This window comes from Colletotrichum costaricense (genome assembly GCF_030867565.1).
Source record: "Colletotrichum costaricense strain IMI 309622 chromosome Unknown Scaffold_6.1, whole genome shotgun sequence".
NCBI classification, from domain to species: Eukaryota; Fungi; Ascomycota; class Sordariomycetes; order Glomerellales; family Glomerellaceae; genus Colletotrichum; species Colletotrichum costaricense.
This window is the reverse complement of record NW_026848235.1, coordinates 2,396,811-2,418,235: the sequence shown is the minus strand read 5'-3', so window position 1 is coordinate 2,418,235 and position 21,425 is coordinate 2,396,811. Positions and strand designations below refer to the sequence as shown.

At 53.6% G+C, this 21,425-nt stretch overlaps 8 protein-coding genes across 8 annotated transcripts; 3 read left to right on the top strand and 5 right to left on the bottom strand.

Annotated features, from left to right (window-relative positions):
* Positions 1 to 3,056: 3,056 nt before the first annotated feature.
* On the top strand, positions 3,057 to 4,818 carry CCOS01_07013 (choline-sulfatase; the record flags this gene model as incomplete). Its single annotated transcript, XM_060455180.1, has 2 exons — positions 3,057 to 4,621; positions 4,677 to 4,818. The coding sequence occupies 2 exons, from the start codon at positions 3,057 to 3,059 to the stop codon at positions 4,816 to 4,818; spliced, it is 1,707 nt and encodes a 568-aa protein (XP_060314880.1).
* A 1,116-nt stretch (positions 4,819 to 5,934) lies between these two features.
* On the top strand, positions 5,935 to 6,915 carry CCOS01_07012 (RNA polymerase II mediator complex component Med8; the record flags this gene model as incomplete). The annotated part of the gene is made up of 2 exons (XM_060455179.1): positions 5,935 to 6,074; positions 6,195 to 6,915. 2 exons carry the CDS (start codon positions 5,935 to 5,937, stop codon positions 6,913 to 6,915), a joined length of 861 nt encoding a protein of 286 aa, XP_060314879.1.
* Positions 6,916 to 7,730: 815 nt separating this feature from the next.
* Positions 7,731 to 9,308, bottom strand: CCOS01_07011 (uncharacterized protein; the record flags this gene model as incomplete). Its single annotated transcript, XM_060455178.1, has 1 exon — positions 7,731 to 9,308. The coding sequence occupies one exon, from the start codon at positions 9,306 to 9,308 to the stop codon at positions 7,731 to 7,733; it is 1,578 nt and encodes a 525-aa protein (XP_060314878.1).
* Positions 9,309 to 10,937: 1,629 nt separating this feature from the next.
* On the bottom strand, positions 10,938 to 12,201 carry CCOS01_07010 (uncharacterized protein; the record flags this gene model as incomplete). The annotated part of the gene is made up of 4 exons (XM_060455177.1): positions 10,938 to 11,131; positions 11,615 to 11,754; positions 11,806 to 11,971; positions 12,090 to 12,201. Coding segments are annotated over 4 exons (612 nt in total), but the record flags the coding sequence as incomplete, so codon positions are not given.
* A 606-nt stretch (positions 12,202 to 12,807) lies between these two features.
* Positions 12,808 to 15,056, bottom strand: CCOS01_07009 (zinc knuckle; the record flags this gene model as incomplete). The annotated part of the gene is made up of 5 exons (XM_060455176.1): positions 12,808 to 13,041; positions 13,147 to 13,974; positions 14,052 to 14,514; positions 14,608 to 14,757; positions 14,821 to 15,056. The coding sequence occupies 5 exons, from the start codon at positions 15,054 to 15,056 to the stop codon at positions 12,808 to 12,810; spliced, it is 1,911 nt and encodes a 636-aa protein (XP_060314876.1).
* An 875-nt stretch (positions 15,057 to 15,931) lies between these two features.
* CCOS01_07008 (uncharacterized protein) lies at positions 15,932 to 17,335 on the bottom strand (the record flags this gene model as incomplete). Its single annotated transcript, XM_060455175.1, has 2 exons — positions 15,932 to 16,938; positions 17,065 to 17,335. 2 exons carry the CDS (start codon positions 17,333 to 17,335, stop codon positions 15,932 to 15,934), a joined length of 1,278 nt encoding a protein of 425 aa, XP_060314875.1.
* Positions 17,336 to 19,201: 1,866 nt separating this feature from the next.
* Positions 19,202 to 19,873, bottom strand: CCOS01_07006 (WSC domain-containing protein; the record flags this gene model as incomplete). Its single annotated transcript, XM_060455173.1, has 1 exon — positions 19,202 to 19,873. The coding sequence occupies one exon, from the start codon at positions 19,871 to 19,873 to the stop codon at positions 19,202 to 19,204; it is 672 nt and encodes a 223-aa protein (XP_060314873.1).
* CCOS01_07007 (uncharacterized protein) lies at positions 19,279 to 19,560 on the top strand (the record flags this gene model as incomplete). The annotated part of the gene is made up of 1 exon (XM_060455174.1): positions 19,279 to 19,560. One exon carries the CDS (start codon positions 19,279 to 19,281, stop codon positions 19,558 to 19,560), a length of 282 nt encoding a protein of 93 aa, XP_060314874.1.
* Positions 19,874 to 21,425: the final 1,552 nt, after the last annotated feature.

Here is a 21,425-nt window from a genome sequence, read left to right as displayed (position 1 = left end):
CTCAGCCGAAAACGAGCTGGTTCGCCTGGTGCAACGTGGAGGCTGACCAACCTGAACAAACGCATGGTGGGCGGGGATGCAAGGCAAGACGGAAGCGCATGGGAGGAAAGGAACGGATCGTCGGAGGGTTTAGTCCTCGCCCTTGCTGGAAAACCGGAAGAAAGACCCTCATGTCTGATGCTGATGCTGAAATGCTGCGTTACCGATGTTGATTGTTATGGATGAAACGATAAATTGAGTCGGAATCCGCAGCCTAGTTGATGAAGCAATACTGGAGCGCAATGATGTGATTGCGGTATGGCTTGACCGGGAGCCGGGGCCACACCACCGGCGGTAAGCATGTATCGAGTATTACAGTTACTCACTGGTGCGTTGGTACGTGCACCGGTGACCAGTAGATGCGAAAGACACATCGTTCCGGGACGGAGACGTCTAGACTCTAGAAGCGGTGCGAGGCAAGAAGATGAGCCACGCCCGGAGTAGGAGACCTTATTCCGATGGCGTGACCGGCCAGCCATGAGGGTAACCCCGCAAATGCGGGGTGGGAGCCGGCGGGAGGTCGGAGGTGGACGCCATCACGACATCTTCTGAGCTCGTCGATAGTGGAATTGTAATCCGGTTGATCTGCCAGGAGAATACGGATACGTGGCCCCTTAAGAGTGCTGTCAAGATGGCGCCGCCTTGGCATGGGGTGCAGATGCCAGGCCCAGATGAAAAGGACAGCCGAGAGGTGGATTCAAGAGCCAGGCGAGTCGTCGGTTGGTGGTTCCGACAGTCCCTCCCCGTGCCTGTCCAAAATTCCCCATCTAGAATCTGGAGACTGGAGAAGTGCCCCGTTCGCTTCGGTTCGCAACCACGGTGCTGGTGTTTGTGCCCTGCATTCGTACACTGGGGTCTGGGCCAGAATAATTGGGTGTATTACACATCACTTGTGTTTTTGTAGATGTTGCCTTCCGGCTGCACGCACACTCTGGGTCTTGTATGAATGTGCGTGATAACTTGCGTCGGACCCATCTCGTCTCAATGTTTGTTTCTCATGCTTCGGTTCGGTGCCTTTATCAGTGGAGGTCGTTGAAGGGGGAACGGAGTCCTCCGTAAATTTGTCGCGTGCGTGCAGGAATGGCATGCCCCCATTGAAGCGACCGTTATCGAAAGAATGTTCCCTTGGGCACACCAGGACCGTCCAATCGTCTAGCTAATCGGAAGAAGGCCTGTCCTTGGGTTGAGCGACGCTTATGCAGGTTGCGAGCAGGTCTTTGGGTAAGTGCCCAGCTGCAAGAGGGCGATTGGGGTATAGTCGACGAGATCCAGGGGTCCAATTAGCAGGGGACCAGCGAATGGGAAAGAATTTGTTATTCCCGCTTGAAGCATAACGAAGCTTGTTAGTGCTCGAGGAGTCTAGGGTGCCCCTACCAGTCATCACGAGAGGCCGAGATAGCACAAGAGTAAGACTAGCCGACCCATGCCCATGCTCAATGTTGGAGAAGGTGTAGCCGGCCGTTTGGGTTTCCGGCGCTGCGTTTTCATTTGTCGTGGGACGTGTTATTCACACCGCTAGCTATCGATTGTCGCATGGAGTGGCTCGGGTCCCACGGTGAGAGGAAAAGCGACTAGCCTTATCGCGGAGGAGCGTTGAAGGGTGATGCAGAATGGAGCCGGATGGAGAGGAAATTGCTTCTTGTGATGCGGATACGGATCACACCAGCATGCAGAGCTCATTCATTGACAAGAGACAGACTGTAACGACGAGTTGATGTTGCCGCCATGCTGACAAAGTGTTTGAGTGGCTGGTCGGTGCTTTTGCATGGGCTATTTCGCAATCGGCTGATCGGAAAACGCCATATTTCTGACGCATTGCGGTCGACCTGTCTTCCTTGGATAGAGTCACAGACTACGCAGGCGTGCCAGGTGTAAGCGTAGCGACGAGCTTAAGGTAGTGTGGTTTAGAAATTATAATGAGTTATCCGAATCATTGAATGGCGAAAGGAGAAGAAGGTGGAGGAAGCAGAGTTAAGGCGGTGACTAAACAAGTTTAGTAAGGTGGGTTGGAATTGGATGGCTGCTGTTGCTGTCTGACAGTTTTTTGGCTGATGACCTACACGGAGTGCACGGTAATAAGGTACCTCCCTCCCTTCCATCCTTCATCATTGGATCGATGACCGGAGAGTGAATTTGTTGAAAATGACGGGAACGGGGTCCGGGCGATCCTGCTGTCCTCTGCCACCCACATCTGTCATTGTCCCTTCACCCCGTTCCTTCCCGCTCATCGGCCACCTCACCGTATTGCTCCTGGCACATGTGGCCTTGCTACCTTAGGTACGGATACTGAGTATTCCAAGTCGCTAAGGATGGGTGGGAGGAAAGGAGCAGCTGGAGCCCCGTGACATTGCATGAGTCGGGGAAAGCCCCACCGTACTGCACGAGCCACTTGGGCACCTCCAGGCAATGCGACGGGGTCTGGGGTATCCTTATCTCAAGTACTCCGCAGATCCCTCGTTTGGTGCATATGCAGTGTCTGTGCATTGGCGTGGCCCCCGTTTGGCGTTTGGCGTCTGGCGCTGCTTCTCCTTGCCTCGCCCTCCTGTCCATCTATCCACGCCCGTCTTCTCCACGTCCCGTCGTCCCTTCCTATCGGGCTCCAAGGGCCATGGCCCATGGCTGGTCCTAGGTAAGGCAGGTCGACTGTCGAGGCGGACGGGACTGCTCTCGCTCTCTTCTCTTGGCTCACTTTCTTAAAGGACGCTTCCTCCCGCATGAATTATGATTAACTTCCTTCTCTCTTTTCTAGATCATCCGGAAGACTCAATCCACTGCGCTTTCCTCCTAATCACTGACCATCCCTTGTCCTTGATCACTTATAAACTTTTCAATCACTGCTCACCATCGCACTTGACACACGAGCACACATATTCACATCGGCTCTTTATCAGCCCTCTCACAAGCCACAAACATTTTCCTCCCACGCAACCAAGGATAACACCACAACCACCCTCTCCATCGAACTTGCTCAAGTTTCAATAAACAAATCATACTCGAGACCATTGGCTACAAGCACAATGGCTCCCGATCTCAACTCACTTCCCTCTTCGCCTCTGGCGCAACCCGCCAATGGCAAGTCTGCCAACGGCAACGGCAATGGCGCACCGAACGCGAAGCAACCCAATATCCTCTTCATCATGGCCGATCAATTGGCCGCACCCCAGCTCAAGATGTACAACCCCGAGTCACAGATCAAGACACCAAACCTGGATGCTCTTGCCGCTGAGTCTGTTCAGTTCGACTCTGCCTACTGCCCCTCCCCGTTGTGCGCACCATCGCGCATGAGTTTGATCACCGGTCTTTTGCCCATGAAGATTGGTGCTTACGACAACGCCAGCCAGATCTCCAGTGAGATTCCCACCTACGCACACTACCTGCGTCTGAAGGGCTACCAGACTGCGCTGGCAGGCAAAATGCATTTCATCGGGGATCAGCTTCACGGCTATGAGACTCGCTTGACTAGCGACATTTACCCCGGTGACTTTGGCTGGGTCGTCAACTGGGACGAGCCAGACACCCGTCTTGAGTGGTACCACAACTCCAGCTCCATCCTCCAAGCCGGCACTTGCGTGCGGAGCAACCAGCTGGACTACGACGAGGAGGTCATGTTCCGCTCCACTCAGTTCCTCTACGACCACGTCCGTGAGGGTCCCGAGAAGCGCCCTTTCGCTCTCACCGTGTCTTTGACTCACCCTCATGACCCCTACACGATTGAGGACAAGTACTGGGATCTCTATGAGGACGTCGACATTGCTCTTCCCAAGGTTCGCATTCCCAAAGAAGAACAGGATCCCCACAGCAAGCGTCTCATGAAGGTCTGCGATCTTTGGGACTATGATTTCACCGACGACCAGATTAAGCGGGCTCGCCGCGCATACTACGGCGCTGTCAGCTACGTTGATGACTGTGTCGGAAGACTCTTGTCCGTTCTCAAGAAGTGCGGTCTGGATGACAATACCATCATCGTCTTCAGCGGCGACCATGGCGACATGCTCGGCGAGCGTGGACTGTGGTACAAGATGAGCTACTTTGAGTCTTCCGTCAGAGTGCCGCTGTTTGTCCGCCACCCCAAGGACTTTGAGCCCCATCGTGTGGACAAAAACGTTTCTACCCTCGACATTCTCCCGACGCTGTGCGATTTGGTCGGCACGAAGCCTGCTCCTGGTCTACCCATGGATGGTGTTTCATTGCTGCCCCATCTTCAGGGCAAGACTGGCCACGACAAGGTCTACGCCGAGTACACCGGCGAGGGCACTGTCAGTCCGCTCATGATGATCCGAGAGGGCCCTTGGAAGTACATCCACTGCCCTGCAGACGGCACCCAGTTGTTCAACCTCAAACACGATCCGCTCGAGCTGGTCAACCTGGCGTCATCCAAGGCCATTGCCGGCAAGCTGCTGGACGAGGAAGCCAAGGCAAAGCTTGACGAGTACAACGCCGAGACAAAGGCCAAGTGGGACTTTGATGCCATCACCGAGCAGGTCTTGCAGTCTCAGCGCAAGCGTCGCCTTGTGTGGGGCGCTCTTACCCAGGGCCAGTTCACTAGCTGGGACTACGACCCCGTTGATGACGGTAGAATGAAGTAAGTTGTGATCCCGGCATAATGAACCTCCAGACTCAATACTAACATCTCTCAGGTACATCCGCTCGCAGATTCCTCTGGACGACCTCGAGCGTCGCGCTCGATACCCGCCCGTGGACAAGTACGGTCGGGAGGTTGACCGCGCCACAACTGGTCACAGGGTTCTTCACGACCAAGCTGGATCTCACGGCCAGTAAATCTTTTGCATATTTATGATGATAACGACACCAAAATGCATGTCACAGGGGCGTTGGGGCATATCATTTAATTTACAGCACGCGATATCTTTTCTCTTCTTTCTCGCAGATATCCGCAAGGCGATCAGGCGCATGGTCATGATCTTCAGGACAGACCAGACGCCCTTTGTATTTTAGCTTTCAATGGGGCTTAGGACATGAATGCCCAAGAATTAGCACATAAGCAAGTTACCAGTTGCAATGAAGGTCCTGTCTCATTGGAACGTGACACTCAACCTCTTGAGGATTACTCAGAGACCTTTTTAAGCAGCTCGCTCGTCGTCACGAAATCCCGACTGCCTCACTTGACGTGCTACTCCCATTACGCCGTGCTCATTTAATGGGACCGCCTTGGCTTTTCTAACAAGCTGAGTGCTTTGCCACGTCGGTAGCTGTATTTGAATATCGAATATCTTATGTCAAGCATGCAAACCCGAAGCCAATTGAGTGTGGTCGTTTCCCCGTGACCGGGAAGAGCCTCGAACGAGTCTGAGGGTGAATGGTCGTCTGGTCTCCCTTGTATGCTTACATACCTACCTTCTACCTTGCTAACTTGGGAAAACCGAGAGGAATTCCATCCCGCGTGGCCCCTGCTCCCGGCCCTGCATCGCTTTTTCAGCTGGGGGTTGCGCCGGGCCAGCGGGGTACGCGAGGTACGTGCTGACGCCGCGATCGCTGCCCACACCCCCGTTCGACGCGGAGCTCCTGGACCCATTTAAATTACCCCCGGGCCGAGTGGATTGGAACGTCACTCGTACCTTTTCTCCCCTCCTCAACCTGGATAGAGGGAGCTCAATTTCCGGTAAACTCTCAACAAAACCACCCCCACGCTCTCTACTCCCGACGACGTCGAAGATTCAATTGCGCAGTCGCATCCCCTCGCGACATAACTCACCCAACACCTTTTCCCCTTCTGCGACTCGCTAGGCACTCACCAATCCCCGGCGCGTCGAGCCGCGTGAGCTGTGCGATTTCCATCATCCGCTACGATCCCCAAAGAACCTCTACTTTTCTCTGATCTGGGACGAGCCGCACGAAGACGAAACAACGCACGGGGAAAAAAAAAGACCACGGGCAATGGACAAGCCGAACGCGCTCGGCATCACAGCCGATGAATTCAAGGCAATTGAGCAGACGCGCCAGCGTCTGTTCCAACTCTCCAACAGCATCCAGGGTCTGCGGATGGACGTCTTGAAGAGTAACCCGCTTCCTCCCCCGTAAGCTCCCCCCCCCCCCCTCCTTCCTCGTAGCTCCACATCCATCAAGACACACGATTCAAGAAAGAAGGAAAAAAAGATTTCTAGACGTGCTAACATTGTGCGCCACGACAAAAACAGAGCGTCCCTCCAAGCACAATCCCAAATCCTCCTCCGCAACCTCCAATCCCTCCTCGAGACCCTGACAGAAAACACCCACGTCTTCCAGCACCTCCACGTCTTCCCGGACGTCGCCTACCCGGGCCGCGTGCACGAGAACATCCTGCTGCAGCTGCTCCGCAAGAAGCTCGAGCCGGGCGTCGAGGAGTGGGTCGAGCGCGGGCGGGAGACGACGCGGGAGCTGCGCGGCGGCGCGAACGCCGCTCCTCCTCCTTCCTTGTCGGACGGCAGCAGTGTTGGCATTGGCGGCGGGCCCGGCATTGCTGGCGGACCTGTCGGTGCTGGCAACGGCGGCGGCGAGGCCCAGCTCGAGGCGGTGTGGCGCGACGTGCGCGCGTGGACCGTCGAGCGGGTGCAAAAGTACGTCCTCGAGGAGGCGGGGGACGTGTACACCGAGGACGAGCGGCGGATGGGGGTGGAGAATGTGAGGACTGGGCTGAGGAGGGGGCTCGAGGAGGATGACGAGGATGACGATGATGAGGACGAGGAGAGCGATGAGGAGGGCGGCGGTGGTGGTGATGGGGACGTGATCATGTCCGGGCAGTCGCAGAAGACGAAGAAACCGACAAAGCCAACGGGCCCGGAGCCGGAGATGCTCTTCTGGTTCGAGGCGAGGGGCGATTTCGACTTGCCGCGGAACGTGGACTTGCTGAGTCAGGCTGGTATGAAGCGTGGGCGGTGAATGCAGGGGATCAGGGGAAGCGAGGGAGGAGGAGAGAGGGTTTGATTGAAGAGCGGGATCGATGATACCCGGCCGCGACGACGGCTTTTTTGTTTTTTTCTTGGTGGGGGGGGGGGGGGACTTGCGATAGGAAAAAAGACTTCAGGAGGGAGTTTATGGAGAAGAAGAAAAGAGACACCGAAGAAAAGAGACACCGGAGCGGCAGTGAAATCATTTGGTCAATTAAAAAAGAAAAGAAAAAAGGCCAATTTTTGGTACTAGAATATCTCCAAAGAGGGCTTTTTGCGCATTGCATGGCCCAAACTTCCATCGCCCACAAGCTGCATGTTGCCTAGTTGTCAATTCTCCATGATGTTCTTATCATTTTAACATGTTCCGATCCTGCCTTCTCCTTCCTCCCTCTCGACCCTTATCTTCCGGACTATGACCTCCAGAAGATTGGACAAAAATGCCCTCCTCTCTCCTTCGTCGTTCGCTACCACCTCAGTGGCGATCTGGCTGAAGTTCCGAAGGTGCGGGCTTTGGGAACGCGCAGGTCATGTCTCTGGAGGAGGTCGTGAAGCTTTTGACAGATGACTTTCTCAACTTTGTTTGGGTGTGATGATCAGTAATTACCGCCAGCGAACGAAACCTCCTCGGATACTAAGGCTAATCTAACCCCCCCCCCCCCCCTCAACCCCCTTTTTTTTTTCTTCTTCTTATTCTTTTACCTCTCTTTTTCTTATCTCGTTGTGTCGACTGAAGACATATGCTAGTCCTGTCTAGTGTGACATGTTTGAACTCCGTGGCTGCTTCGCGCGATAGTAGTCTCTATACTACTGCCACCGCAGGCCCTGAGGGGCGGAAGAGCTTGACATCATTTCAGTCAGAGAGGGCGTGAATGCAACATGGCGATCAGAGAGATAGCTAGATTTGATGTCGCTCCACGACGGCAACGGAGGAGAAGGCTGATAGGTCTTCTTCTGACGTTCGTACCAGTGGAATCTCCAGTGATCTACGCTCCATAACCCCTTCTTCGCGACCAACTTGAATGGCTCCGTGTCCACAAAGTCCCCAGTGCCAAAGTTGCAACGAACTATGGACGTCCCGTCGACGATTTCTTGCATTACCTGCGGGAACTTGTCAAACAGATAACAGTCGTTAAAGGCGGGGAAGTCGAGTAACGGAGTCCTCTGGGTATTTCTCCTCATCCCATACGGCTCTGACGGAAGGGCGCCGCTTTGGAAACATTCTTCCATCGCCTGCTGCCACGCAGCATCGCGCAGAACGACAGTCTGGAAAATTTCCGAACACTGCGGCTCACCCTCTCCATCCAAGACCAACGTAAATGATTTGGCGGGCATACCGGCGGGGACGAGTGGCAATACCTCAATAACCCAGCGGGCGACGGCGTAAGAGATCTTATTAGCGTCTAGACCGAGATTGTAGTCTTGGTGTGTCCGCACACCAAGTGCTTGCCCCGGCAGATGAAAAAAAGCGTTCCGCCACAGGCTGACACGTCGCTCTATCCGCAACTCGGGATTCTCTTGACAATAAGGTATCAACCCCATTGCGTGACACTCGGGATTTGAAACAGACTCCTGATCTTCAATCAGCACGATGTCCCTCATGTGCGCTCGGGTCGCAGGCGTATTGGATTCCAGGAACCGAATGGCAACAGCGGCTGCGGAATAGCGAAACATGGCACGTCTGGCGCATTCAGAGCCCATCCAGAATCTTTCGAGACCAAACTTTCTTATTGAATGTTTCCCGCCGAGCGCATCCATTATCTGTCGGAGATCATGTTGCCTTGGAATGGTCCAAGGGTTCGGCTCCATATCGAGAAGGTGTTGGGTGTCATTTATGTTGTATGAGAGTTCCGTGAAGTCGTCATTGAGCCGATGCCTGTCATTAGTGCTTAGAATGGCTCGCAAAGCGAAGCGTACGAAATCTCGATAAACGGAGTGAGGTTCACCCCATGGGCCTTGCCTGGTTGATATGCCCCACGAATCATGTCTGATCATGTCGAGAACGGGCGTGAACTCTGGGAACGCCCCCGATATGTCATCACATGTATCATCCCAGAGAAGATGCTGTGAACAGTGAAGTGCATTTTCCAGTTCTTCATTTAGCATCATGGTGACGAGATCAAAGTCTCTAGCTCTGTGGCGTTCGTCTGGCGAGTAAAAGGTTGAAACGGTAATGGTGTTCGCCTCCAGTGCAAGGCCCCTCATTTCGTCGGCAGCGCGCTTGCATGTGTACGCGAAAGCCAGGTCGATTGGTCTGCCCAGGGCATCTCTGAGTTTGTTGGTTTCGGGATTGAGGACATAGCCTCCGTCGGACACGACGTAGAGCTGGTAAATGATGTGCCGCAGCTCTCGAGGGAGGTGAAAAAATGTAAAAAATGTAGCCATTGCGAGCTCCTTCCTCCCGATTACGTAGGAGTCGGGTCTGTGTGACGATTGAAGAAGATGCCAGGCGGATGTTTTGTATCGTGGGGGTTTGCGCAGGGATGAGATGCTAGCGGTTGTTGAACATGGTGTTGGGCGGCGACAGGCACGACGGGGAGAGGTGAAAGGTATTTAAGCGTGCTGGGTGGCCCGGGGTGGTCAAGGTTCGCAGGTGGGGATGGCACAGCGGAGAAAGGCAGCCAGACAGGTAGGTACCTTGTGGTCCCCTATCTTACGTACCAAGTGCACCCGCAGAAGGCAGTCACGTAGCGCATCTGCCTAACTATGATGTTTTCCACCCTACGCCTGACAGAACGCACCATTTGCCCGCACGATATCTTTTCAGAGCTTAGTCACAAAAAGATACATTTCTGAGCACCTGAATGAGGACTTTCGAGGAGTTGGCATGCATGTGTAGGAAAGTGCCATAGAAAGTAAGGTACCTAAGGTGCAGAAAATAGGCAGGTATATTATGGAAAGTACCTATGTACCTTAATAACCTAAGGCAACCTTCGCCGGGTCATGCATGTACCTACGCGCCTTCTGCCACTACTTTGTGCGGGCAAATGTACGTTCAGTGGCGGCAGTGGGTCGCGCGGCGATGTATGTAGCCCACTATTTACTGACTTGAGCCTACCTACCTTGAGGTACAAGGTACGTTACCTACTGCACTCCGTACCTACCTTACCTCAAGGCAAGACAGCCCGAAAACACCAGTTACTTCCGGTAGGTATCTCAGGCTGCCTGCCCAGCTTCCACTGACAAGAGATTACTTCGCTGTGGGCCTACGGTAAGGCTTGGCTGAGCCATGGACGAGACCGCGGTGCCGCGGTACGTATTTCTACTCACTGCAGGTAACCACGACACTTGGGGAGTTCCTCGCCAAACAGCCAAATTTACCCGCCCCTCAGGCACCTTGTTGGCCTGGGCCATAGAACCCGAGCCTCTGAATAAGGAGTACACCTCTTAGAGGTGGGTAACACAAGGAACCTAGGTACCTTACCAGTCAGTCGCCTGACGCTGGACAGCCTGAAGGATTAATGTCAAAGCATACACCTGACTTGACAATTGAGACGACGAGCGATAGATCACGGCAACGGAGGAAAAATATTAAGGGACAATTGTTTTTTATGTGGTGGTTTTTTTCCGGCTTTATAGGCGCAAAAGATCGACCTTAACGGGATCACGCTTTCAAGGGAAATTACATAATACGGTATACTTTTTAATTATATAATACGCATAATGTGCCCTAAGTACGCGCTTAACGCAATATAGTGATTTCGATACGAAAACCGCCATGCAATTCGGGATGGGCAAGCTGCCCTCTTCGCTCAATCTCGTGTTAGCTCCATGTCTCTATTCTCTAGAAGATGAGGGAGGGGTACGCTGCTTGCTGACGACAGGCTGAGCGACATACTCACGCGGCGGCGCCGGCCGGAAAGGTCGACGGCAGAGGTCGGCCGTAATGGTTGGCCGCAATGGTCGGCCGCAATGGTCGGAGGCGGCCTTCTGGCACGATGGGTATTAGCAAAAGTTCATCTCAAAAATGGCTGTCATTGTGTAATGCATCCGTAGTAGGAAATTTACTCACCCTCAACCGCAGAGGTTCTGAACTTTGATGGCGACGTAGAGGTTTCCGGAGAAAGGGCCAAATGGGCCAATATCTGCTGCTCTTCTTCCTCTCATGTCAGTCGTTGTTTGGTGCATCATGAAACTTACATCGTACTTGCCGTACCAGAGCTCGCAAAGATTCTTTCCATCCTCATCGCTTCCAACATCGCCCAAAGCTGCTCTAAGGGTATTTAGCGTCTACCACAGGGATAGAGTAGAAGCACTTATGACCAACCTCCATTCAAACCAAACAAATCCACCAAACAAATCCACCAAACAAACCCATCAACACACAAACCACCACCTGGACAGCTAGTCAGACAACCAGTCAAGAGGTTGGCCAGTCAAAATACCACCTCGACGAGAACCTACTCTACTAAATCATGGTTAGCTTTGCTCATCCAAAAATAGAATGAAAGAGAGCAATACCTCCCAGCATACAGTCAGCAATCAGTGGGCTAGAACTCTCTCGGAAGAGTGTCAGTGGCATTTATGAGTACGGGGGACAAGAAAGCGGCATGCCTCACCCAAAGATGCCCGTCGACAAGTCTGCCCCTCTCGGGCTGGGCGCCCTCTTCTAACACAGTCTGGTCAGCAGGGTTCATTTGCAGAGGGGTTCTTCCCGACCAAGGAACAAAAAGTCGTCAGAAAGAACTTACCGGCCAGCTCGACGCTGTGGCCATCGTGGCCAACGTGGGCACGCCCGAGGATTGGCGAAGTACCTTCCGGCGGTGCGGAATTCGGCTGGGCGACAGTACGAACGCCGTGGACAGCCGGGCCGGCACGGACGTCAAGATCCCTGGGGAATACCGTTAGTTTCTGTAGTTTGGTCGAGCATCGAGCGACTTACGGCATATCGACGCCGGCTTGGAAATCATGCTCTACGGAGCCAGAAATCCCTCCGATACGGGCCATATTATGGACGTGAGGGAATATATAAGGGGCCCCCTGACCCTCGACGAGAAGGAGTATGTGATGCGGGATCTGGCCGCCCACGCGGGCTGGCACCAGGAGGTCTTATGTGCGTTGGAGTGGGTGCAGCTCGCCCTCTAGACGGCTGGAACTTGGAGGACTCTGTCAGACCTGTTACTGATGCCTCGTATGGGAGAGAAAGGACAGGGCGGGCATACTCACGCGGGGGAAGGTCGGGAGCTGCTTCAACACGACTGTTAGCATAGTAGAGCAACGCAAGGAACGAGCAGGCCGCGTACTTGATGAAAGGAAGACAACGGTCGAGTCGGTTGACTGCTGCTGCGGCTCGGTCCGCCAGTCAGTCAAACGGCTCGCGTCATGAAAGCACAAAGCAACGCTGGGGAGGTCCACTTACTTTTGATTAGTAGTTAGGTATGGAGCGCAATATACCCAGTTTTCCTAGATTCATAACAGGTCAGTGAGGCGATCATGGAATGCAAGGACTGCAAGGTCACCGAAGATCTCACCCCAATACGTAATACACGGTACGGCCCCGGCGGATTGCTCCGTCGGGGGGTGAGGGCAAAAGGGGATTGAATTGAAAGTCTGGGCTAAGGTGTGCTACTGTACAAAGGCGAGGTAGGCTGACAGGTTGGACAGGAATGCCGTGGCACCGACCCGGAACAGAAGACAAAGGAGAAAACCAGGGCGAAGAGTCCAGGGGGAGGACGGGGGAAACAATGATGCGACGAGGCATTAGTAGCAGTCTTGGGTACACTAGATCCGAGACCAAAGAAGGTACGGCGCAATGAGATGCATAGACGTGTGGTCGACGTCTGGAAAGAATGGAGGGCACAACAAGACGAGAGAAGGAAAGACAAAAAGGAAGCTTGCCTCCGAAAAATGGTGGGTGCGGTTGGTGGGAAGCTGCGGGCCGTAATCAGCAGGGAAGCGGCATGTGTTTGCCCGTCCACCTGAACTGAGCGATGTCGAAATGGCGAATCGCCCACGCCGTGGCTACGTTGGCCTCGGTTGTGACCAGCAAATCGAAGTTGATTACGCCGACATGCTTACGCAAGCGACTGCGTTCGAAGGTGAGCTGTTTGCAATGGGCAAAGAGATGTTCGGCCGTCTGCATCGGATGACCACAGCGACATCGGTGTGTCTCAACCAACTGCAGTAAAGACGAGAAGTTAGACTCATAGCGTAAAAGAAGATGGGCCCGGTGAAGAGGCAGAGAAAGATGCAGAGGAAGAGGAAGAAGAATAAAATGACTCACGTTCGCCTTAAGCGAAAAGAGATAGCCGTTCAACCCTATCACCCCACTGCGGCATTGGAACAACATGCTACTCTGAGCACGCGTGAGCCCTTGATAGTACTTGAGACTCTCTGGGCCCCAGTTTTCCTTGAGAGCCGGAGTGTTGCGGTTGATGTTGCGGACCTTGCCGCTTCGGTCGTTTCTGTATCGATCCCACGCTAGACTGCTCCTCTCCATAGAGATGTCCTTCAGGTAGGCCTTGATGATGGCCTTGCGGCGCTTGGGATCGGCCCAGCCCTCGGCTTCTGACTGCACGGCTTGCTCGGGGTTCCAGTTCGCTCGGCAAAGCTGCTTATCCAGAACCCTCTCGCGCATCTCGAGCCACAAGGATTCCGCCTGGCCGTAGAGGGCTTTGTAGGGATGAGCGCCCAACTCCTGCTCCGTTGCAATGTCTGTAAAGACATTGTCCCACATTGCCTCGAGGTCCCGATACTCTGGTGAATAGAGGTTGTTGATCCGGTGCCTGAGAGCAAGTTGTTCAAGATAGACCGAAAGCTGAATCATGTGCAGCTCCTTGTGGACAACTTCCGAGGCAGAGGCCTCGAATCCACCTGCAATGAATCGCAGAAACCGCGCCTGTTCCGCGTCGAGAGATTGGACCAACGTCTTTGCCAACTGGCCTCGGATCTTCTGGCCTCGACCGTCGACGAACCAAACGGGGCAAGCGTATGAGAAGATGGGAAGAACCGAGCTGACGTAAAGCTTCTTCATCTCGTGCAATGATGGCCCCCAAGTCGATCCAGATATTCTGCGAAGATGGATCATCCTCCTCCTGACTTTGGTAATAACCTGTCGACAGAAAGGTCAGCCACGAGGGAGGAAAAAAAGAAAACGAAGGCAAATGAAAATTGAAAGGCGTGACTTACTTGTTCAATGTGTGCTGCCCATGTGAGTTTCGAATCCACAACAACCCCGAGCAAAAGAAGCTCTGTCTGCAGACAGTTCTTGGAGAGGCCGGGAATATCGGGAAGCTCGGTGCTTGGCGGCCCATGACTACCGGGTTTCCTGAAATGCATGACGAATGTCTTGTGAGGCCCGAAGAAGATGCCGTTGGGCGATGCCCAGCGCACCAAGTTGTCGTAGAGGAACTTCAATGCTTGACAGTTTCGAGCTTCCGAAGGAGACGTGACGAGAATGTTGGTGTCGTCAACGTAAGACATGGCCAGCGCAAAACTTGCGAACGGACAAGAGACCTGAAGAGCCTCTAGAATGGGGCTGGAAAAGGAGAGAAAGAGAATGGGAGACAAAGGACTGCCCTGAGGAATGCCAACATCAACCCAGAACTCTTCAGAGGTGTATCCGGGAAGTTTGAGGACAGTCTTGCGGTCGCTGAGGAACGACCAGACAAATCGCACAATTCAATCGGGAATGCCCTTCCGACGAAGAATCTTGAGCACTTCGAATCGTCCGACGTGATTGTACGCACCCGCAATGTTGATCGTCATCAATGTGGCCTCCAACTTGGCACGGCCGGTAGGTGACCAACACTGCTGTACCAAATTGACGAGATGCTCCAGGGCCTTGGTTGTGGGCTTGCCGGGCAGACCGAACTGCGTCGAAGGTGTCAAGTGGCTGTGATTTATGGCCAGTTTTTTTGAGGCGGTTTGCAACAATCCTCTCAATCAACTTGCCGACGACGGACAGCAGAGCAGGCGGTAGGCTTTGGGGCTTGTGTAGTCTTCTTTGTTGGCTTTGGTCAAGATGACCGTGATCGAGGGTTTGAAAGCGTCAGGGTGATGCGCGTGTAACAGACAGGCCTGCGCTCCACGTTTGATGCATGGATGGATGATGCTCTTCACGCTGCCTCTGAGAGCTTCGTCGCCTCCACCGTAGACGGCTTCGTCGGGAACCTCGTTAAAAGAGTGCAGCATCTTCAGGGCGTCTGAGGAAACTCAATCTGGCCCGGAAGCCTTGCCGCGGGTGAGATGGGGTGAGATGTGACAGTACATCTTCCTGTTTGGCTTGCACGGCATGTATGGATGATGTTGCTCACGTAAAGTTCAGGCTGGTCGGTACACTGATTTGTAGTTCCCGGTGGACATCCATGCAAGGTGCTTGGGAGGATCTTGAATGGCAATGATATGGGGTTGTTCATCCGAGTACTTGCTTTGAGCAAGATTGACAAGATATTTGGCCCGGCTTTTGCTATTTTTCAGGTTGACCTGCCAAATGACGAGGGCTTCTTCAACCTTGCCGTTCAAGCAACTCGAGCTGGCACCCATGGCCTACACTTCAGAACCAACGTAATGGTTGGTGTCTGTGAAGCACAAGGCCACCTTGGAACGGGGCAGCTTGTCAGACAGAATGTTTCGAGGTAGGACCTTCTCCGAGTGTTTTTACTACCTTACGCAGGTCATGGGCGGTACATCAAGATGCAGTACCATCGACCATTGGTCAACACCCTCGAACCGTCGTCATCATCATCGTCGTCGTCGCCGCTGTCGGGTTCCAATGAGAAGCAACGCAAGGTTTCGACATATCAGCCGAGATTGTATGGCGCGATGGCAGTGTGCGGATATGGGGTTCCTCGTATCAGGCCTGTACTACTTCTGGTTCTGGAGCAGGATAGTTGAGTCCGACGTCACCCTTGGCGCGTCCGCGGTGCGCTCCCCACTTCCTAATTCTTGTCATATCATTAATAGTACGGATATTATATTCTTCAACACTCTGGCAACCGAGGCCTTTGAGATTCAGTTCCCCTGAACGCACCTCATGTCCTGTCCACCTCACAACAACCGCCCACGCATCAAAACGACGGCAACTGCTTCGCACTCCTCATCCGCTCCCACGCAGTAAAATACCCCTCCACCGTATCAACCCCCTCCCGGAACCCGACCTCGCGCGCCCGCGTGAGATCGTACTCGCGATCAAAGTCGCACTTCACCAGCATCACATGCAGGAAGTCCCAGTTGTATCCCCTGGCGGCGCCCTCGTCCAGCCCGTGTTCCCGCGCCAGCGCGACCCACGCGTCAACGTGTTCCGCGATAAAGTCCTTCATCGACGGCGGCGGGGCAGTAGATCCGGACGCGGTGCCCGTCCCTGCCTCGGCGTCGATCGCCGCTTCGGAGGACGGAGGCGGCGGCGGCGGCGCCACCCCGATGAGACCAAAGCGCTCGCACAACCGAGGCCACACCACCGACCACGAAATCACCGCCCCGCCGTCCGCGACGTTGAAGGCTCTTCCCCCGCCGCACCCTTCCGGATTCACCACCGCCGCGAAAATTTCCATCTTGGAAAGCACGTCCTGGTTGGTATCCGTATGCGTGGCGCGGTAACTCCGCAGCGACCCCGGGAACGGCACCTCCACCTCCACTCGGTTTCCGGACCCGAGGCCCCCGGCTCCCGTAGTAGTAGTACCAAAAACCCGCCGCCAAACAGACAGATAGATCCCAATGCCCCTCGCCATATTCATCGCGTTCGACGTCGGCGCGAACCCCACAATCACGTCCGGCCGGATCTCGGAAAACGTCCAGTTTTTCCCCCGCGACAGGTCGCGCAGCAGGTCGTGCTGCGCGTAGTAAAACACCTCGTCGGCCCACGGCCGCGGGATCCGCGGCGCGTCTTCGCGGAGCGGGGTGCGTAGCGTCACCTTGTCAGGGTACATGAGGCCGTACCCCTTTCCGCCCGTCTGCAGGACGACGAAGGCGAGGCGCGGCGACACCTTTTCGACTGCTTTGACCGCCACGGCGAGTAATTCCGTGTTGGCTGCTGTCGCCACCGCTTGTCCCTTGGAGACGTCTACGTCGATGTAGGCTACATTGGCCTCCCCGACGTTGTTAGCAAAATCCACATTTCCCAAACACACATACACACACACACACAGACACCCCTTTCTTGAACGCATGCATGGCATGCAACTTTCTCTGCTTGAGTACGTACCCGTGTAAAAGACGTGAGAAACAGTCTCCACGTCGGGAACCTGGTCCCTCAGCGCCGCCGCTACCTCGTCCACGCTCTTCGTGAAGTCGATACCGGACACGAGGGCCAGGCGCGGGTCATCTGCAGGCAGCCGCGCCTGTTCGAGGGTCAGAGGGCGGTTCGTGGTGCCGGTGATGCGGGCGAAGGTCGTGGGCGTGGGGTAGGTCCGGGCCTGGTTGAGGAGGGACCAGCCTGAGATGCCCGAGGCGCCAAGGATGAGTGCGTGTGCCATTTTCTTCGTTAGGCGAGGGGGGGGGGGGTTTCTTTGTCTTTTCGTGTTTGATTTTGGGACTTTTGTTCCTTTCTGGGGTTTTCGTGATGCCAGCCGAAAGTGAGAAAAAGGACCTGTTATATAGATTTTTCTTTTTTCTCCCACCAAGTCCTCGTGCTTGGGGATTGATGTTGCTCGTGGTGATGAAGCTGCGTGTGGTGCATGGGCTGACTAAGGTGACGAGCGAAGGAGGTCTACACGGAATCCAAATCCCGAGGGTGATTGGTAAAACAAACCCTGACGCTCCGACATGATTTTAGGGTTACGGAGTGCGGTGAAGTAAGAAATCCAGTCAATTTGAAGGGGTTCAGGAATGTCTCTAGCAAGAAAACTGAAAGACGTATGTTGCCCGGTGGTTGACTGGTATCCTGGTAATATGACGAGAGGTAGCATCATGGCTTGATTTCACCTCAGACTGAGGAGTTGATGCCCATCCTCCTCTTTCCGTAATACAAAAACGTACATTGCTTTGTGTTACAAAAAGCAGTAACTACTCACACTTTTGATTGCCTGCTGAGGTGAAGAGCCTATAATGATATTGGCTTGATAGCTTCAACTATACGTGACCTCACCACACGTTATATAACCTTGATTATATCATCATCGAGATCTGTCATCGCTTTTACTTTTAGTTTCAAAGCGAGCTCTACATCTGGTTTCATTTTAAATAAAGAACTATGTTCTATAATATACTTCGATAATTAATCCATGTGGTTCAAGTTGAAAACACTCGGCCTGGCTTGCTATGTTGGCTACAGTCGGCCAGCACTGGCTTTGACGAGCAGCATCCCGCACTTAATAACCAGAGCAGAGAAACATCCTTTGGAGAGCTCACCTCGAAATTAATTCCATTTTCTACAGCATCATTAATTCAGCGACTTCTACTTAGCGCAACTATACGAGACATCGATCTGGGCTTGCACGCCCTCAGGTATGCACTACTGACTCGGGAGAAGATAACTCAGTGCATTGTTTTTGGATTCTGGGCTGGTGAATTGGATTGCCGTTTGCCTCCTGACTGTCTCGTCTTTTGATGAAATCGCAACGGTAATCGTCACTGCAAGTGGCCTTGTTTTGGCTGCAAATCTTGCAAGCTCGAGCGCCTCCAAGATGGACGGCGCTGCACTGCGAGATCTGAACGCTTCTCCAACGCATCCATGATCTTCTTCTTACCCCCATACCCATCTTTGCGCCTGGAAATCGCTGCAGATTTCAAGCCCCGGCAGCGTGGGCTGAATACCGCGGCCCGTCGTCGTCGTTGTGGCCATCCACGGTGCTTAGACCCGGACGATCAGCGCAGGGGTCGGAAAGACACGCAGGTGCGCCATTCCCTTTTCCGGACAGGGGTCAATCCAGGGGGATTCTCCTTCGTTGACAGAGTCTCAACTCCAGGTCGCCATATGACCAATTGAGCCCGAGGATTGACATCGCATCACGAAAAATCACCCGGAAGAACAATTGTGGAACGCAACGGACGGTTGATAATTGCAACCTACGTGATTGATTGTTACTTGAGAAAGAGAGAAAAAAAAAAAAAAGAACCCATTTCCGTCTAGAGTACCCTCCCACCCACTTATAATAGCTGTTCCAAACTCAGGACAAATAGGCGGAGCTAGGCGGCTCGTCCATGGACAACCGCCGAAGAATTATGCGTAACATTAATCAAGAAGAGGAAAAGAAAGACAAGGAAGCCGGCGGAGTAAATTCTAACGAGCTCTTCCGAGTGACAAAAGGATACCCGACAATGTTCCAATTTAATGAGGTACTCCGCCGCCACAGCCTACTTCTGCAAAGTTGACCACTTCTCGGCCCAAGATTGGGCAGACATTAGACTACCAGGCTCAGAAAAAGAGTGACTGCGCCGGCGAATCCCATGACACAAAGCTCATTCCATTTGAAACCAAATGACCGAGATGCGGAAGATGCCGATACCGAGGAGGGTTTACCAGAGCCCGCTGGGGAAGAGACTGTTGCGCCTGGCGAATTGCCATTCGAACCACCAGAGGCAGCTGGTTGTCCGGCAGGGGGATTACCCCCGGGTGCTTGACTGGCAGCGGGCTGCCCAGCGGGAGGGTTACCGCCGGGAGCTTGACTGGCAGCGGGTTGTCCGGCGGGTGGACTGCCTCCGGGTGCTTGACTGGCAGCAGGCTGTCCGGCGGGAGGGTTACCGCCGGGAGCTTGGCTAGCACCAGGCTGCCCGGCAGGGGGATTGCCTCCGGGAGCTTGACTAGAACCAGGTTGCCCAGCAGGAGGATTGCCCCCAGGGACTTGGGTGGCGGTGGCCTGCGGAGCTGCGGGGGAGCCTCCTCCAGCACCAATGGTAGGGATGGCGCAATTGCTCGAATTCTCGCAGAGAGAAATTGTTTGCGGTGGTAGTAGAAGAGTGCTCGTTATGGCGGAGTATGTGATGGATATGCCGCACATCTCAAGATATGGATCGACGAGAGGGGGCGCAGCAAGTGCAAAAGGAAGAAGCGGCAAAAAATGGAAGGACCTCATTGTGGGGGAGGTAAAGTTGGAGGTGCAACGAGTAAGTGCCAAAAGAATGGTAGGAGAGGATTTCAATGCCGAATGTTGCTCAAGGGAACGGAAGTCTTAAAGACCAAATGCAACAACTTCCAGTCTCATCAACCATCACCATCTTAAATTCATCAACAATCTTACAGAGGCAACTCGCCAATATCAAGTTTGGAATGAAATCAGAAGAGAACGGCCCCTAGTTCCTGATCGGCGCAGCTTACGCTGTCCCAGATCTTACTAGCGTCATGCTAACCCACATGCAGGTAGCGTGCAGATGAAGAAACGGGTCCGTTTAGGAAGGTCTTCGGCTTCCGTACTAGTGTGCTCGCTGCCTTTGGGAATCGATAGCCCTGTCTTCGGGAAGCAGCAGCCCTGCCCCCCCCCCCCCTCCGTTAAAGTTTCGGTCTTTTGAGGACTTAAACAGAATAGCTATATTGAGAGAGCAACGACGTTTGCAGAACACTCTGCGGCGGAGCAATCGGATGTGTCGTTACCTGAGATATTGTTGGCGAGTTCTGCTATTGGGGCAGTAACCCATTTTTCCAGCCAATGAGAAGAGCCTTCCAGTGAAACTTGAAATCTAGCGACCGCGCTGCACCTGCCATACATAGCTACTTACGTACACTACGGTCGCAATTGCCCACGGTCGCAATTACTTATGATCGTAATTAAGTATGTATTCCGGAATCACAATAACTAGGCAATTAAGACCGTACGTAAGTTATAATTACGACCTTGGGCAATTGCGACCTTAGGTAATCACGACCGTATGTAGGTAATTACTCGGAGCTAGTTCTAGAAACAGCGCGGCCCGCCCGCGTCTGTGGGAAAGTACCTAGCCGAAGCAGGCGTATAAAGCCCTCTTATTGGCTGGGAAAACGGGTTATAGCCCCAAGAGGAAAACTCATGTTGGCTTACTGCCTTGGGACCAGACTATTGATAGAACGTGCATACCGGGTGGCCTCAAGCAGCTGCCAAGTCAGTTTAGTTTTACTGCTTCTGGAGGTTGGTGATGGCGACAACCTCAATGCCAGCTGGACAGGCACGCAAACAGAAGTCTTGCATTAGTGATGCTTCACGACATTCAAGTATAGAGAGCAGGATAGGGATGTACTTGCTTCGTGCTTAGCTCGCAGAAAGCTCTACAATTTGAGAAGGAATATACACAGGCTCCTCGACTATACTACGTTGTTGATGCCTGCTCGCTAAGTGAACTGCATCTGGCAGATGCCTCACAACTTGTCCTTTTCGGCCATCGTCCTTTACCTTCAACCAGCTCGGCATTGACTTGCCGTGATCTGGTCGCATACCGCTGAGATGAACCTCTCAAGAACGCAAGAGAATAAGTCCCACCGGTTTCATTGACGGTAAATAATCATGTATCGTAAGCTCTAGATGAAAACGATACGAAAATTTCTTGGCGGGAGGCGAGGCAACGGTAGTAAGCAGACCAAAAGAAAATCCGTGAATGTCAGAACAGTTTTTGTCGCGGCGTATTTGCGGAGACTTTGAGATTTTCGCATTGCGCGTT